Raw genomic sequence first — 15,622 nt, 5'->3', positions numbered from 1 at the left:
TAATTAGGTGGCAGGTCATATATAAATACAATCATTTACCATGGACCTGTAACAAAAAACATTTTGTCTGCATTATTCCACACAGTAAAAACTGTTACTCCACAACAAACAGAACAGCAGACCTTGTGAGGCAGGAGCCTCCAGGGCCCCCCAGCGCTGGCTGTGTCTCTTCTTCAGGGTGATGTCCAGGCGGGACGGGGTGAACGAATAGCTGCACTGCTCAGGCTGGATCAGGTTCCTGAAACACAAGGGGAAGAGATATAAATGACACTCTCTGAGGAAGGGAGAACACAATGACTGTTTGTTTTAGGGTGATTATACAAAAATGGTTTTGGGAAATAAATACTGCAGCATCTAAAAATAGTCATGCATCAGTTGCAGTACCATCATTAAGTGTCAACGCTCATATATTTGGGCCTTAAGCCCCGTTTCCTTCAAGTGAAACAGGTATAAACTTTAACTAGAGAGTCATTAGCTGCAGCTGCAGAGAGTTGCATGTTACAGGGTCTCCACACCTTTGGTTGACATCAAATTTTCAAGGACCAATTCCCTCAAAATCAAGGACAGAATGTGCCGACACAGATGGATGAGCTACTTCGCCCATGTCGTCCACTTTTATTGATTTGCAGGAGACATTTATCTAAATATCAACTTAATTTAACATAATTCAAGCTATTTTAATGACCTATGTCTATTTAAGGTGGTTCTCACAAACCTTCCAAGGATTTCAAGGACCTGTGATGTTATTATCAAGTTTATAGTATTAGGACAGCGCACATTAATCAACAGATCAGCAAAAGAATCATATAAATATTCCAGAAATAACAAAATTGCTAAATTACATCGATAGTCCTAAGGCAGGTGACATAAAACAACCCGTACTTAACAAATAGAGACATTATAATTGAAAAGGTGTAAACATGTTTTACTGCATTGGCACTGATGAGCAAATGAGCAGTAAATATAAAAATATAAGAATAAACAACTTCAACAAATTCTCAGGATAATTATGTTAACAAGTCCTCAAAATAAACCGACAGTACCTGTTGAACAACTCTGCCTGTTATTATTACTTACTTGTAATGTAATTACTGTGGCACTCCCTTTAAGCCATAAGGTATCAAAAAGAAATATTTAAAATTGTCACCACAGTACATTACACAGCAGTGAAACTCGAGAAGGGGTCAGGTAAATTAAAGCGGTAAATGTATGTGAATGTTCTTTCAGTTTCAATCAATATCACATGAGTTCACATGTGGTGATCAAGTCTATCAGCTCCACACGACTCTGTGTTTTTCAGTATAACATTATACTGTTTCTCAGTGTAAAAGCGTGTATGGAAGTAAATCTGTTCAAAATCCCAGTTTGAATTTCAATTTCTAACACAGAAATTCTTTTTGAATCGAAATCAAACTGTGAATTTTAAAAGCCATCAAATTTCAAGCAATGTTCAAATAAATTCAGTGTAAAAAAAATAAAGATAAATTAAACTGAACTTTTTGAGACATTGAATTTTTTTTACACTGAATTTCTTTGAGACACTGAATTTTTGGACTGAATGTCAGTGCTTGATATTTGATGGCTTTTAAAATTCATAGTCTCATTTCAATGCAAAAACAAAGTCAGTGTTAGAAATTCTAATTCAAACTCAGATAGCACAGATTTACTTCCATAAGTGTGTGTTAATAATAATAATAATAATAATAATAAATTCCAGAAACATTTACCTGAGTTTGACTTGCCACTTGAAGACCGTGTTTGGTCCACAGCCTGACTGAAGCCGCAGAAAGTTAGCATCACTGTGAGACGACAAACAAAGAAAAACTTCCATCATTCACTGGCGGATTGTTTTCCATGACATAAAAGCAGGTTTCATTCATTAATATGAACACATTTAATTATACCTCGTCTGAAAGATGAGGGTGAAGTCCTGCTCCCTGAAGATGACACCGGCCGTGTCCCTGCAGATGCCCTTCATGTAAACGTTAACCACCATCAGGTCCGTGCCCTTCTCGTACGAATCATTCTTCACAAACTGCAGGTTGACCATCGGCTCTGGAGAGAAGAATTTTAAAGATCAGCAAACTCATTTTTCACTTATCTTGCAGTTTCTGACAAATAAAGTCAGTGATAAACTACTTTTTAACAATCTTTTTAATTATTTTAGCAGAGGTTTTCTTCATGTTATGATTGTTTATGCTGCCTGTCCCGTGTCTTGTTCTATTGATGTGCGTTATGTTTTTTTTTTGTGTTCTGGCTCCAATTGCAGCTACAGTACACTAATTATCCTTCAATATCCGGCATGGTAACAAGGCTTTCTTATTCTCTATAGGATTTATTTTTATCATCAACACTGAAACTGCAAGTTTAACCGAGCACAGATGGATCAGGATCACACATGGATTTGTGTGTAACCCTCACCCATCTTACAGCATCACATCAGCATCAGCATCATTACTGTGGTGGCAAGTTGCAGTGACTCACTGTCTGCAGCATGAACATTCAGATTTAGACCCCTTGTTATTCACAGAGAAGAATGATGACTGTTGGCCAGAAAATGCATGCAGAAAATAATGTTCACATTTTCACATTTCAATAAATAATGTACTGTATGATATATGTGTGATATTGAACCTATCAAGAAGAGTATAAATTAACATTAGAGACCAAATACATAATTAAAAAGGGTGAAAGTGTTTGTTATACATAGACCCCCTTCATGAAGTCGAGGCTTGTGCATTTCACAAAAATGGCACTATTTCTTTCCGGCTTTGTGGACAAAGATGTTATTTTTTTACCACTTATCTCCTGTTTCTGATGAGTCAAGTAATTAATAATCTACTAGAAGCACAACAAATATGTGTACATACAGCAGTACTGTCAGATTAATCAAGTATAGATGGATCAGCACAACAAATCTTCTTTGTGTTGTGAACAAAGTTGTAAAAATGTAACACTAAAGTGAATTCTCCAAGGATGAATATTCCAAACTCAAGTACATGAGAGCAAGTAGCAGTAATGCAGTTCAGAGTGTGGTGAGCTAAAAAGCGAAGCGAAAAAGATGCATTCAAAGACCCTGGGAAATTCGCATTTTGACTTTAGGAGGAGCAGCTTCAAAAATTCAATTCAATTTCATAATTTCTGTTAAGACAGACATGCAAGTCCTCTAACTAAATGCTTGCTGCTTGTGATAAATAGAAACACCACACATTAAGTAGTTACTGTATAGAAATATATGATTTAACTTACTGCAATCATTGATAAAATCGTTTTTCATTTGAGTTTCATCCTAATATAATTTCACCACCGTCAACATTAACAAATTCAGAGTTCAATATCAAACAAATAATGGTGGTTCAATAACTGGCTACTGAAGTTCAGCAACTTTTCGTGTAATTTGTTATCATTAAACAGTTAAAGTTTAACAGATGGAGCAAAAGAAAAATCAGCATTTTGTTTGTTGTTGAAAACTGTTGATCTAGCAAACACTGAAAGGTATTTAACACTCACAAACACACCACAAAGATTATACCAACACACCTTCCTCTTGCTTGATCTCCAAAGAAGGCTCCTCCTTCAACTGGTCACGCTTCTCCTCTCCGTCACTGCTGCCCTGCTGGCTCTCGGCGACCGCAGGTTTGGCACCCATTCCAACAGTCGGTACCGGTAACGTCTCTGTTGACCCGAGCTGCTGCCGGATCGGAGAATCCTGCTCCGATTCCTGCTCAACAGGTTTTTCCTCTGGCTGTGGCTCCGTGTCTGTCCCGTCTCCCAGCCTTGTGCGTGGAGAAGCAGAGTCTGTGTCGTTGTTGAAGATGACAGGTTTGAGGCAGTCGCTCTTGGGAGTTGCTGATTGGCTTTTGACGTCGTCGCCTGTAGTCCCACGCCTTTCTAAAGACTGGTTTTGTTTCTCTGCCGCCTGATTACAACGAAGAAAGGAAGGAATTATTATTTGAAATATCCAGAAAATTTCCCCTCCCCGAGGGCTTAAAGAATGGAAAGCTTATAACACGTTTTTCTACATATTTGACAAAGTTAGAGGCACAATCATTATTAAGTTTCACCTTAAAAGCTGACTAGGAAGCTGTGAATCTGGAAGCCAACTACAGACTCCCAACACTAAATTAGGAAAAGTCCACTCCAGTTGTTTTGCACTGTATTTAAAGCAGCTTCTAGCTAGCACTGGTCGAGTTCAGTGGTGGAAAATTGGAAAATCCGACAGTGTTTAATATCGTTCCATGCCTGGTCACCACTACTCTCACCTGAGTTGTGTTGGTATGGCTGTCTGCAGCAGTGACGGCAACTCCAGCGTTCTGCTCCTCACCACCGTCCAGTCTCTCTACTCTGTTATCCAAATCCCTGCATTGTGTCTGCGGGCTCCGACCAGCGGGCAGGTGTGTGTGAGGCGCTTTATTATCATTGGTGTTTACACAATGTGTGTCCTTGTCAGCAGACGATGTAGCTTGCTTTATGGTCTTGGGCGGCTGCACAACGGAGCGCTTGGCACTGTGTTCCTGAGGCTGCTGCTGATCGCCCCTTGTGTTAGAAACAGGCTTGCTGGTGGCTCCTGGGCTGTCGCCAGCTCCACCCGTCGTCATCTCTACAGAGTCTAAAGTGGCCTTGTCACGCCCTGGTTTGTTTTTCACACAGCGCTTGGCTAAACGCTCGGCTTTGCCACCGGTGCGTCTTGACTCGGCGAGCGGCGAGGTGGGAGGATGGGGATGAAGTTGTGGCGGTGCTGAGGTCAGTCTGGAATTGTCCGATGACCCCGAGGCAACCGGTAGCACCTTGGGTTCCTTCTCATTTTTGGTTTCTGGTGGTGCAGCCTCTTTCTCCTTCTTGTTTGACTGAAGCAAGGTAGGAAGAAAGAAAAAGCAAAGCTGATTTATTATTTAGCCCAAAGCAAAATGAGCTTTCAACAATGTTTAACGTGCGACTGCCATATTTAGACACATTTAGACACAGGCTTACGTTTCCACAGAGCACAGCAGTGGGGAACATTCATTTTACATTTGTTTTTGTTTTTATATATATATATATATATATATATATATATACATACATATATGGTACTACAACAAAAAATAATCATGTGACACCTCGAGACATGGACATAGGCATGTATATAATCTACATTTTTAATTCATGGAGTTTCACATTTGTAAAACCTTCCTAATGGCCATAAAAAGCCAAGAAAAATCTTATTCCCCAGAGTGACGTCACAGCTGGGTACGAGCACAATAAATTACTACTAAATGGTCTCCAGAAGTACATGTTGAGAATGTAAGTGAAGGCCCAGCTCCAGTGATCAAGGTTCGCCACTGGAGCACAGTACATTCCCTTGGTAGATAGGGTGTGACTGTGTGGGACATTTACCTCAACAAGACATCAAGCTGTGTGTGTGGATAGACTGCAGGTGTTTGCCAGATTTTTTTGTTTTTCTGTTGGCCAATAAGCCGACTGTCCTGGATGGAGCTAGCTCCACCCTGACCTTACCATCTTATTCTGGTACCAGGGTAAGAGTGCCAAAGAATGGAACAGTCGGGGTTGGTTATTGTTGGTACTATTCATAATGGAAACGCAAAAAAAAGAGGTATCCTACTGACCATACTATACTGAACATAACCTTTCCACGGCTTAAGTATGTCACCTGCCATGTTTGAAGCATGCTGAGCAACCACTTGAACAGTTATGTGGTTCTTCTCCCTAAAAAGTGCTGCAGGCTGTTCTTAATTCACTTATACCTTTCTTTTGTTCAAAAACTATTGCCTTTGATAGGCAAACGTTGTGGAGGACACATTTTTTTCCCGTGGTTTTCAGGGGCCTCAAACCTTTGATGTTTGGGGAAAAATCTGCCCTGATGCAAATCAAACAAATCACAGTTACAAAAGAAACAAACCAATTTGATTATGTTCAAGGCACCTTAAGCGACGGCCAGATATGAAAGGGAATCTTCTTGTGCATAATGAGATGCAGGAAACCTCCCTTCTCCTTGTACTGGACTCTGCTGCATGAAGCCTCAATTTCCTCCTGCAACTGGCAGCTCCACTGCCGTCCATCTGAAAAGACAAAAACATTGATATTGAACGCACAAACTCAACACAAACAGTAAAAGGGACACGCTATATAAGGCAGTAAACATGCTCGATATAAAATCCGGCTTCTTCTTTCCTGGTGTGTCACTGTTATGTTTTCATGCTTTTGCTGTGTCTCACCTGGGAAGCACACAAGGCAGTGTGTATCGGTGAAGGTTGTGTTGATGTCCTCTATCCTCTGAATCCCCTCCCCACAGCGCAGCCTCACAGTCACTTCATTGACATTCTGTTTCCAGTCCACAAATACGTCTGAAAAACACCAAGAAAAACACATAGAAACACTTCATTTAAAAATGGTCACTGAAATATTCAGGCTACAGGCTGAGAAGCACTGAAGCTACAGAAACATTAAGACATAAAGAAAAATCTTGTGAGGAAAATAAGGAAGTAAAGAATAATAAAAGTACAGAAGGCAAAAACAGCATTTTAAATGTCCAGTTTGGAATCTCCATCACCACCTATGGACTCAATTTTCCTTCCAATTCAAATATTGTTTTATTCGAGAGATCGCATACTGATATTTTAATAAATGCCACCTCCAGCAGCCTCCACGCAAAACTCGTGAGACTATCGCAATCACGCGGGATTTGACAGCAATACTCCCGCGCCTCAGTTTCCGGATGCTTTGGCGTTGTAATTTCTTCGCTCAGGAAGAAGGTTTGTGTTCTCTATTGTCAATTCACTAAAACATCACATCACTGCTGCCAAATTGTGCTCATAGCACCCTCTACTGGACAACTTGTTAATTACTTTAAAAATCTTTGAATTATCATCAATGACTGTACTGTAGAATTTCACTGTGTGGTCATATTAAATAAAAAGTGCATTAAAACAACATTTGAGTCCATTTTTAAATGTAAACATTGATATTTTGATGTGTTAATGTTGCCTTTTTACAGATATAAACGCGACATAACCTTGCAAACACTTTTCTCTGATTTCATGAAGACCCAACAGTGGAGTATAAACCCTCAAATTAGCAACTCATTGATGACTCATTGTGTGAGTTGTTGGATTTCTCTTTTCTCCATAACAAATGAAACTTAATCGAATGTAGTAAATCAATTTTGAATCCAAAAATCGTGACTAGAGCTGCACATAACAGTTACTTTCATGATTGATTAATCTGTCCATTATTTTCTCTTTTAATCTGGTATTTGTTTGATCCACAAAATGTTGATCTGTGTTTCCTAAACCTTGTAATGCTGATATTCTCAGATGTCATTTTTCAATCTAATGATTTCGTTGCCAAATGGAGCAAATATACATACATACACACACACACACATATATATACACACATATACATATATGTATATATATACACACAGATACATATATACACGTATACATACACATATATATGCGCACACGCACACACTTTTAGATGAGTCCCAGGGAAAAATGATCCCATTTCCGATGACCTTTTGGTTTGTCATATTGGCTGACAACACATAATATGTATCTTACACATGCTTACTAATTACTTCCCTACTCACTTCCATGTCAGATATTCAACATACAAATAGACAATGACGAAAACAAGAACTCTATAAGAAGAAAAGGCAACTCTTATTTAACATGAATTTGAACGCATACAGTTGTTTATATTACTGATTCACTATAAATGTAGGTCTTTACATATTTATCAGAAAATAACTGAAAAATGTCGTCGAACAGGTGCACATTCCATTAACGCAATGATGGTTAGGTAAAAACACACTCTCAAATTTTGGTCGCAGTCTGTAGCTATGGAGAGAAAATAGAGAAAACTCTAAAACCTGCATAATTGATTATCAAAATAGTCTATATTGATTAATCGAATAATCGTGACCCATGCTAATGGGATTCGTTTAAGAAGCTGAAAAATCAGAAAACCTGTCTTACTAATGGAAAAAAAAACTCAAACTAATTACTCGATTATCAAAATAGTTGACGAGTTATTTAGTGAATCGATTAATAATCGATTAATCAAGTAATCGCTTCAGCCCTACAAACTTTAGTTTGGGAATTTTGGAAATATTGGAAACTTTCCATGGGAATTATATGCAACACTGGTTGTGAAGTAAAATATGTGGGATTGTCACCACAGACACGTGAGAGTCATGTGGAGCTGATGACCTTCATTAGCGTTGTGTGAACTCATTTGTGAGTGGATTAGGGCTGTAAAGTCCCAATCGACTGGTCGATTTATGAGTCAATACGTTCTGGTTCGACTCAAATTCTGATAAGTCGACTTAATTTCTTACAGTCTATGGTTAATTTGATTTTATCTGGAGGAATGTACCAAGTGCACATGGGGGTGTTTTCAGAGTACTCCTGTTCCACAGGTAACAGCGTGTCTTCAGAGAACACCCCCCTTGTTTTTATTGTTGAGCTACAGTCAGTCCTCCTCTAACATCCATGTCAAAGACATCAGCAGTGTGGCAGCATTTTACAAAAATAGATGGCGATTTTGAGACGAAATTTCAGGGCTTCAGTCGACCAAGAATTTCTTTGGTTGATTACAGCACCCTACAAATGTCTTTTTAGATTGGGTCCACTCCCAATCTAAAAAGACATTTGTTCAGAATTCTTAAGAACTACGAAGTACAGCTTGAACATAATGCATCTCTGCTACCATGAGAGATTTCACACCGACACGCACACACACACGGTACAGTGAAGTCAGCAATCACACTTGGGACATCTAAAATTATCTGTGGCCAAACTCACTCAACGACAAACAAGTGTTTGATCTGTGTCAGAACATCAGAAAACTACACACATTTACAACAACAGACAGGAGAAACAAATCCAACTCACCGTTTTTCATAGTGACTTCAGAGTTGTTGCAAATGAATGATTAAAACAAAAATGTCATACCCCCGCCCCAAACACAAAAAACATAGCAGAATACGACGACGCCCTGCCGGCAAAGACGTCACATGTGAATCACATGCACACACACACACACACTTGTATTTAGTCCTCAAAAAACAACAACTAAAAAGCCACAACTTCCAGTCACTGCTTCACTCCCTCTACCACTCCGTCTGACTTAATAACTCGAGAAAGGTCACAAGCAAAACCCAATCCCTTCCAGCTGCTAACAGTTGTATTCCCGGTGGAGCCATGCCACACTGTACTCTCATTGACTGGTGCACGGCGAACACAATGACTCTCCTGGAGTCTCAGGGTTTTTCTTATTCTTCTCAGCACACTTATTGATATTGCTGTGATAATTGGACATAAATCCATATTTGAGAGCATCATCCTTTCAAGCTTTTAGTCAACAACACCAATAAACAATATCTGTTATTTTATAGAACAAACAACTAATCAATTAACTGAGAAAACATGCATTAAATAGAAAAGACTCGGCACAATTCAATTGGACAGTTAAGAATCTGAGGAACATCTGACCGGAGCCGAGGTGTCGTCAGGTGCAGGATTTGCAAGATACATAATTTTCCCGACAAAGCACTTTTTAAAAGCAGTAACATTATATTCAGATGCGTGGAAATCCTTCCAAACAATCCTAAAATGAAGCACATCAGGAGAATTAGATCTCCACCTGCAGAATCTGGCAGAGGAAAGAAAGAGTTTACTCTTTCAGCTCAATGCCTCCAATATATGCACTGATCTCTATCACCACCTTTTGGCTTTACTTACTTAATTAAGTCAATGTGAAGTTAATTTATTGACAAGAAGCCTTTTGTTAAACGGTTAAAATACAGTTTGCATATTTTCTGTTGTACAGCACTACTCTGCTCGACTATACTCTACTTTTCCATTAGTACCTGGTGCTTTTTTTGGTACCTGCTCAGGCGAGGTTGCAAGCAAGATGAGCCGATATGTGACTAAAATGTGACTGCCAGCCACTGATTGGTCAGAGAGTGCTGTCACTGAAGAGTCATGAGCACGACGTCCGACACAAGAATCAAAGTGAACAATGCTGAACTGTAGATCAGTTAACAAGACTTAAAAATCCCTGAATACATTAACGTTAACCTTCAACATTTAAAATGTCAATATTTAACAGAGGAGTCTGGTGTAAGACGGCAACTGGTTGTGAGTTTGAATCACAACCCGTTCAGTTGTGTTTCAGTTCAGTGACTGTGTCAGAGGGAGTTTGTGCTCCGGTCATGCAGGAAATACTGAACTATTCTTCGATCAAATATTTTTAAAGCGACTGATTCTAATGATTCCGTTACACCCAAGAACAACTGCCACAACTTGTGTCGAGTATAAAACCACGCCATGTCAGTTTCGCGCAGCCGTTGCTAAGAAGACCCCAAAACAACGTGACGGATACAAAACCGAGTCGAGTAGAACTAGAACTCTGTAATGGAAACAACTGCTTTGACGGTCACTAATTTGTGTTGCATATAAAATGGCCAACGGCCCGGCCCACACTGAGAAGGAACTATGAAGCAATGGCAAATGACGTGACTGATACTAAGTAGAGTCAGGTCAAGTAGCGCTAGAATTGTATAATGGAAAAGTGCCAATAGTGCAGCCAGCATACAAGTCATACCTCATACAAGCCTGAACTGTCCCTTTAAAAGTTACATATTAATAATAAGGGACAGAACTGAAGAAAGAAAGACAGAGACGTTCTTATGACCTTAAAAAAATCCCACATGTCCCACATCTGTGATGAACACTCAATGCACAACACTTAAACTCACATTTTGCTAAAAAAAAAAAAACATCCAACACAAGCACTGTCATGTCATGAGAAACCATAACAAAAATTCATTCACAAAGCTTGGTATGCAAAACAAAATTAAGTAAGGGATGCACTGAAATACATACTATAAGACAATCAAAACACAGCCCAGTGTATACACATTAACGTGGTTATATCTTCTACAACACTGCGCAAACACCTCCTGAGGTGATTATTATTTCCAGCATTGCAGCAAAAGACAAACATCAAATCCAGAAGGATAGAGTATCTCCCAAAGGAGCCAGTGTTGTCATAAACAAAAATAAGATTAATTTCAAAGCTTCACTTTGGCCTGAGCAGTTAAAAGAAACAAAGCCGTTTCCATGATACGAGATAATAAAAAAAAACAAAAAAAAACATCCGCTCACAAGGGTTCAGTCGCCTCGAGCAAATGACTCATTTTATGTCACAGATGGTGAGTTATTACTCACAACACAAATTAAGATTGCTTTTCATCAGTGAGCGTCTTTAACACAATGTTTAAGCAGGAAATGTTGATGTGCTTAGTGTTGACATACAACAGTCAACTTAACACTGGATTGGTGCAAATGTCTGGCTGCAAAACAACATTTAAAAAAACAGCTTTATGGCAAACAAACGCATGAAAGTAAACCTGCTTGGTTGTTTGTTTGCTCGCATTGTGAATAAATACATTTGGACCCATATGAGAAGATGTTCTTTGGTCCAAGGACTTATTGGAAATGTGATATTCCCAGCATCAATACTTCTGCCCTTCAAGTGGAAGTGAATCTAGGAAGATTTGCATGGTCTCAAACCATGCAAAAATTCTTAAATATCCACCACAAATGTATTAATATTTCTCAATCTCCACACTCTTGAGAGCAGGATTTACTGAGTTACACCACAAGAGGTAGATGTTCTGATCAAGAAGCACTTGGTCTGACAATTAGACTGTAACTAACAATTAATTCTCTTAACAATCGACTAATCTGTCCATTAAAATGATGACGTTCACAAATGTCTTGTTTTGTCTACAAACCAAAAATCTTATCAAAATAGTTAAATTTAGTAATTGGATAATCATTGCAGTCCTACTAACAACAGAATACACATACAGTCTTGAGAAGTTTCAGAAAAGACATTAACAGGTTAAAAAGAAAGCTGCCCACATTCCAAATCCACACATTAATGTAAAAATCAACAAAGAAACACACACATCCCACAACAAATGAAAAGTACAGTGTGTAGGCAGAGAACAGTCAGTGCTGACTTTGTATCAATAGCACATACACCGACGCATCAAAACTAGACCTATACCTTTATTTAAAAGAAACCCAAAAACACTTGTAAATATGTGAATGGACAATTGGATGTAGGTATAACTTTGTTGACAGGAAACTGGAGCTGCAATAATTATTTGGTTAGAAATCGATAACTTCATTTATCAACAACTATTTTGATAAGATAAGATAAGATAAGATAAGATAGTCCTTTATTTAGTTGGGTTAGGGTTACTACTACTAATTAAAGACAAGTTTGTCAGATTTTTCAGCATCTTAAACGTTTCTTTGCTCCATGTAACAAAGAAATCATTAAAATGGAATCATTTGGGTCTGTGAACAAAACAAGACATCTGAGAACATCATCAGTTACAGGTTTGAGAAACACTGATCAATATTGTTTTTCAACATTTTATGACATTTTACCACGTTTACTCGGTCAATTGAAAAAACAGATGAATTAATTATGAAAATAACAATTTAGACAATCAATAGATTTGAATGTTTTGTTTTTTTACAAATCAAACAAAATTCTTCAGCTTCTTAAATGTGAACATATTCAGAAAGAAATTTGAAAAAAATCCTAATTTCAAGGTTTGAGAAACACAAATCAACATTTTCTGACACTTTATGGGCCAAACAACTATCAATTAACCTAGAAAACAATCATCAAACAAACTAACGCCGAGGAACAACAAATTTGCAAGTAAAACAGTCACAGACATTTATTTGAGGCACAGCATATTTTGTCCCACTTACCTTTCTTGACCTCTGCTATGACCCCTTCTACCACAGCAGCAGCAGCAGCTGCCGCCCTCTTGGCCTCTCTGCTCTCCTGGTTGGCTCTGTCCTTCTGCTTCTTCTTGCTGGTACTGGAGGAAAGGTCTGAGCTGTTCTCCCTCCCACCTCCTCCTCCTCCTCTCGGTTGAGCCCCACCACGACGGCCCGCTGTTTCACTACCAGCCATACCGGTACCTCCGCTGCTGGCCATCTTCAGGCACTTGGCGCTAACAGGCTGCCCGTCGCCGGAATCACTATCGCTGCTGGGGTCTGGATCTGAGTGCCTCTTCCTGCCCGGCCCGGCTATCTTGGCGATGATACTGGTCTGAAATCTCCCAGAACAGAATCAGGAAGGGTAGTAAGGAGCAGGGGACCTGAAGAAATAAAGGCAAAAAGATACCAATAATCATGAGGATGTATCGATGCATGAAATGCACCTCACATCAACACAAATATCCAATCAGTCAATCACAAACCAAGCATCAAAACAGGGAAGAAAAGTGATGATGGTTTAGTATTAAATTATTTCCAAACAGCCAACAGATGTGCACTTATGAGCAATAACACTGAGGCTAGTTTATGATTTTAATATTTGTTTTAATGTTTCATATACATGCTGCTGGGAAAGTTGTATTATATTTGCAGTGACAGAAAAAATGTCACAAATGGTAAAAATAATCCACCAACCCACCTGTCTATCTATTAGAGGTTGGAATCACAGGGTAGCTCATGATACGATAAACGGTCTACAATACCAATAATACTGCAATTCAACAATACTGTAATAATCAACACATACAAGACAATCGTACAGCAATACATTATGATATTTGTTCATTCAAATATGGATATTTGCCCCTGATGTATTGATTGTTGTGTTGCAAGAGGATGCCGATATATCACCAAATCCATATTTTGTCCCACCCCAACATGAATACATACAGGCTATTTTAGTAGCTCATTTGCTCACATATTTTAATAGATGTGATATGAGAATAAATAGTAAAAAATCTATACTATGACTGAAACACAGGCCAACACGCAAACGTGTAAAACATTGTATATTTTAAATAATAACAATGCTACACGGGTTAATTACACAGGCACAACTAGGTGCTTGAGTCTCGTTTCCTTAGCACAGCAGCTACGACTTGTTAGCTTAGCCGATTAAATGACAAACAAAGGACACCAGTCAATTCAGCCATTTTAAGCAGCTTTTACGTGTAGCCAGCACAGCTAGTAAAGCCCTGTTAAGTGCTCATGTAAGTAGTTAGCACGCCTAACCGAAGAAGTTTTCCCGTCCCCTGAGTTGTTAGCTTGGTAACGAGTCAGCTAGTTAGCCACCAGTCTGCAGAGGTCTGCTTGTTTTCGGACACACTTGTTGACAACTGCCACGTGACAATGTCAATATAAACGCAATATGAAAGTCTACACAGCAAATTAACACGCTGTGTATTTAAATTACGATAATTGTGTGCTATTATTTTCTATTCGATATATTAACTGATATAAATATACTTTATTTGATCGCTGGGCGATGCTTTAAACACACCTGCTCAACACCGGTGGATGTGGAGACGGATCTTTTCGTGCTGTTATTTTACGACTTCTTACCGACAATATTAGCGTTACGGACAGAAAGTATCAACACTTCACATTAACAAAAAACTACATTAAGCACGAGTTCAATCAAAACATTAACTGCTCCGTGTCACAGCGATGGGCGGGTGTTCAAATCCAGCGCTCCCTCCAGTCTTCTCGTCGCTAAATGACATTAGCCACACACATGCTAACGTTAGCTTGCAAAGAAAACGGGATGATATGATATCACTCTGTGAGCGCAAACACAACATGACACCCGCGTGACACCTAAGATTCAATGGTCACATTGAAAAACGACATTGAACGGGAGACTCACGGGGCTTCGGCGACGAGAGAATTCCGCCTCTTGACACACAATGGCCGGCGGCGGCTCCTTGTGTTGCTGCTGCTCCTGCCGCCTGCTAAGCTCCTTCCCGGCCGCGGGCCGCTGCGTTGCCCTCCCTGAGCTCGAAACCCCCGCAGTCCACGGTGTTTCTGGAATATTCTCTCTACTTTACCCGGGACCCATTTGTAGAAATGTTTTTATTACGTTATGTCTGAAATTTAAACAAAAGAAACCCAGTGTGAATCAAACGGTAACTGTCATTCGGCCTCTGCGGGTTAACAGTCCGTCTTTTAACAAAAATACTCCACTGTCCGGTCGCGCGCGTGCACACAGACCACTTCCTTGCTGGCGCGTCCACGTGATCTAAAACTCCTCCTTCAACCCGCCCCCAAATAATAACAATAACAATAAAAATGCACTTTTTTGTCTGATTTGTTTCACTTTTCATTCTTCCAATGTTTACTCTTAAAGATAATTTGTTACTATGACAATACAAAAAAGAACAACATTTTTCTCTGGGATTCTTTATTCATATACACAATTTCGGAGGTTATTACAGAAGTAATATAAGTAAGTCATAATCGTGAGATAAAGATACGTGTGTATATTGATTTTATTTAAATCACTTACATTTATTGATGTGTGTATACAGTATGTGTGTGTATATGTATTATATAAAATGTATATGCACCTTTATAAACTCATATATGTTTATATACAAAAAATAACAATAATTCATACAATATTTTAGGTTTTGTTTTATTTCACAAACTCGTTGCTGAGTCAGTAAAAATATATTATTTATCCAAAAGTTGGTTATACCTAAGTTATATCTTTTTGATGACATTGTTAATGAATTATACAT

At 38.9% G+C, this 15,622-nt stretch overlaps 1 protein-coding gene across 4 annotated transcripts in view; it reads right to left on the bottom strand.

Annotated features, from left to right (window-relative positions):
- The window catches only part of usp19 (ubiquitin specific peptidase 19), a 28,738-nt gene extending 13,648 nt beyond the window's left edge, over positions 1 to 15,090 (bottom strand). For 2 of the 4 annotated variants that reach the window (XM_044038387.1, XM_044038389.1), the window contains exons 1-9: positions 14,749 to 15,090; positions 12,810 to 13,204; positions 6,216 to 6,344; positions 5,923 to 6,059; positions 4,263 to 4,847; positions 3,541 to 3,919; positions 1,905 to 2,055; positions 1,728 to 1,799; positions 123 to 238 (exon numbers count right to left, since the gene is read on the bottom strand). In XM_044038387.1, the coding sequence (XP_043894322.1) occupies positions 123 to 238; positions 1,728 to 1,799; positions 1,905 to 2,055; positions 3,541 to 3,919; positions 4,263 to 4,847; positions 5,923 to 6,059; positions 6,216 to 6,344; positions 12,810 to 13,041 (1,801 nt within the window). In that variant the 5' untranslated portion in view covers positions 13,042 to 13,204; positions 14,749 to 15,090. The remainder of the gene's footprint in view (positions 1 to 122; positions 239 to 1,727; positions 1,800 to 1,904; positions 2,056 to 3,540; positions 3,920 to 4,262; positions 4,848 to 5,922; positions 6,060 to 6,215; positions 6,345 to 12,809; positions 13,205 to 14,748) is intronic. The other 2 variants (XM_044038390.1, XM_044038391.1) reach the window with 1 other exon arrangement.
- Positions 15,091 to 15,622: the final 532 nt, after the last annotated feature.

This window comes from Solea senegalensis, linkage group LG11, assembly GCF_019176455.1.
Source record: "Solea senegalensis isolate Sse05_10M linkage group LG11, IFAPA_SoseM_1, whole genome shotgun sequence".
NCBI classification, from domain to species: domain Eukaryota; kingdom Metazoa; phylum Chordata; class Actinopteri; order Pleuronectiformes; family Soleidae; genus Solea; species Solea senegalensis.
The sequence above is the reverse complement of the archived record's forward strand: the minus strand, read 5'-3'. Positions and strand labels throughout refer to the sequence as shown.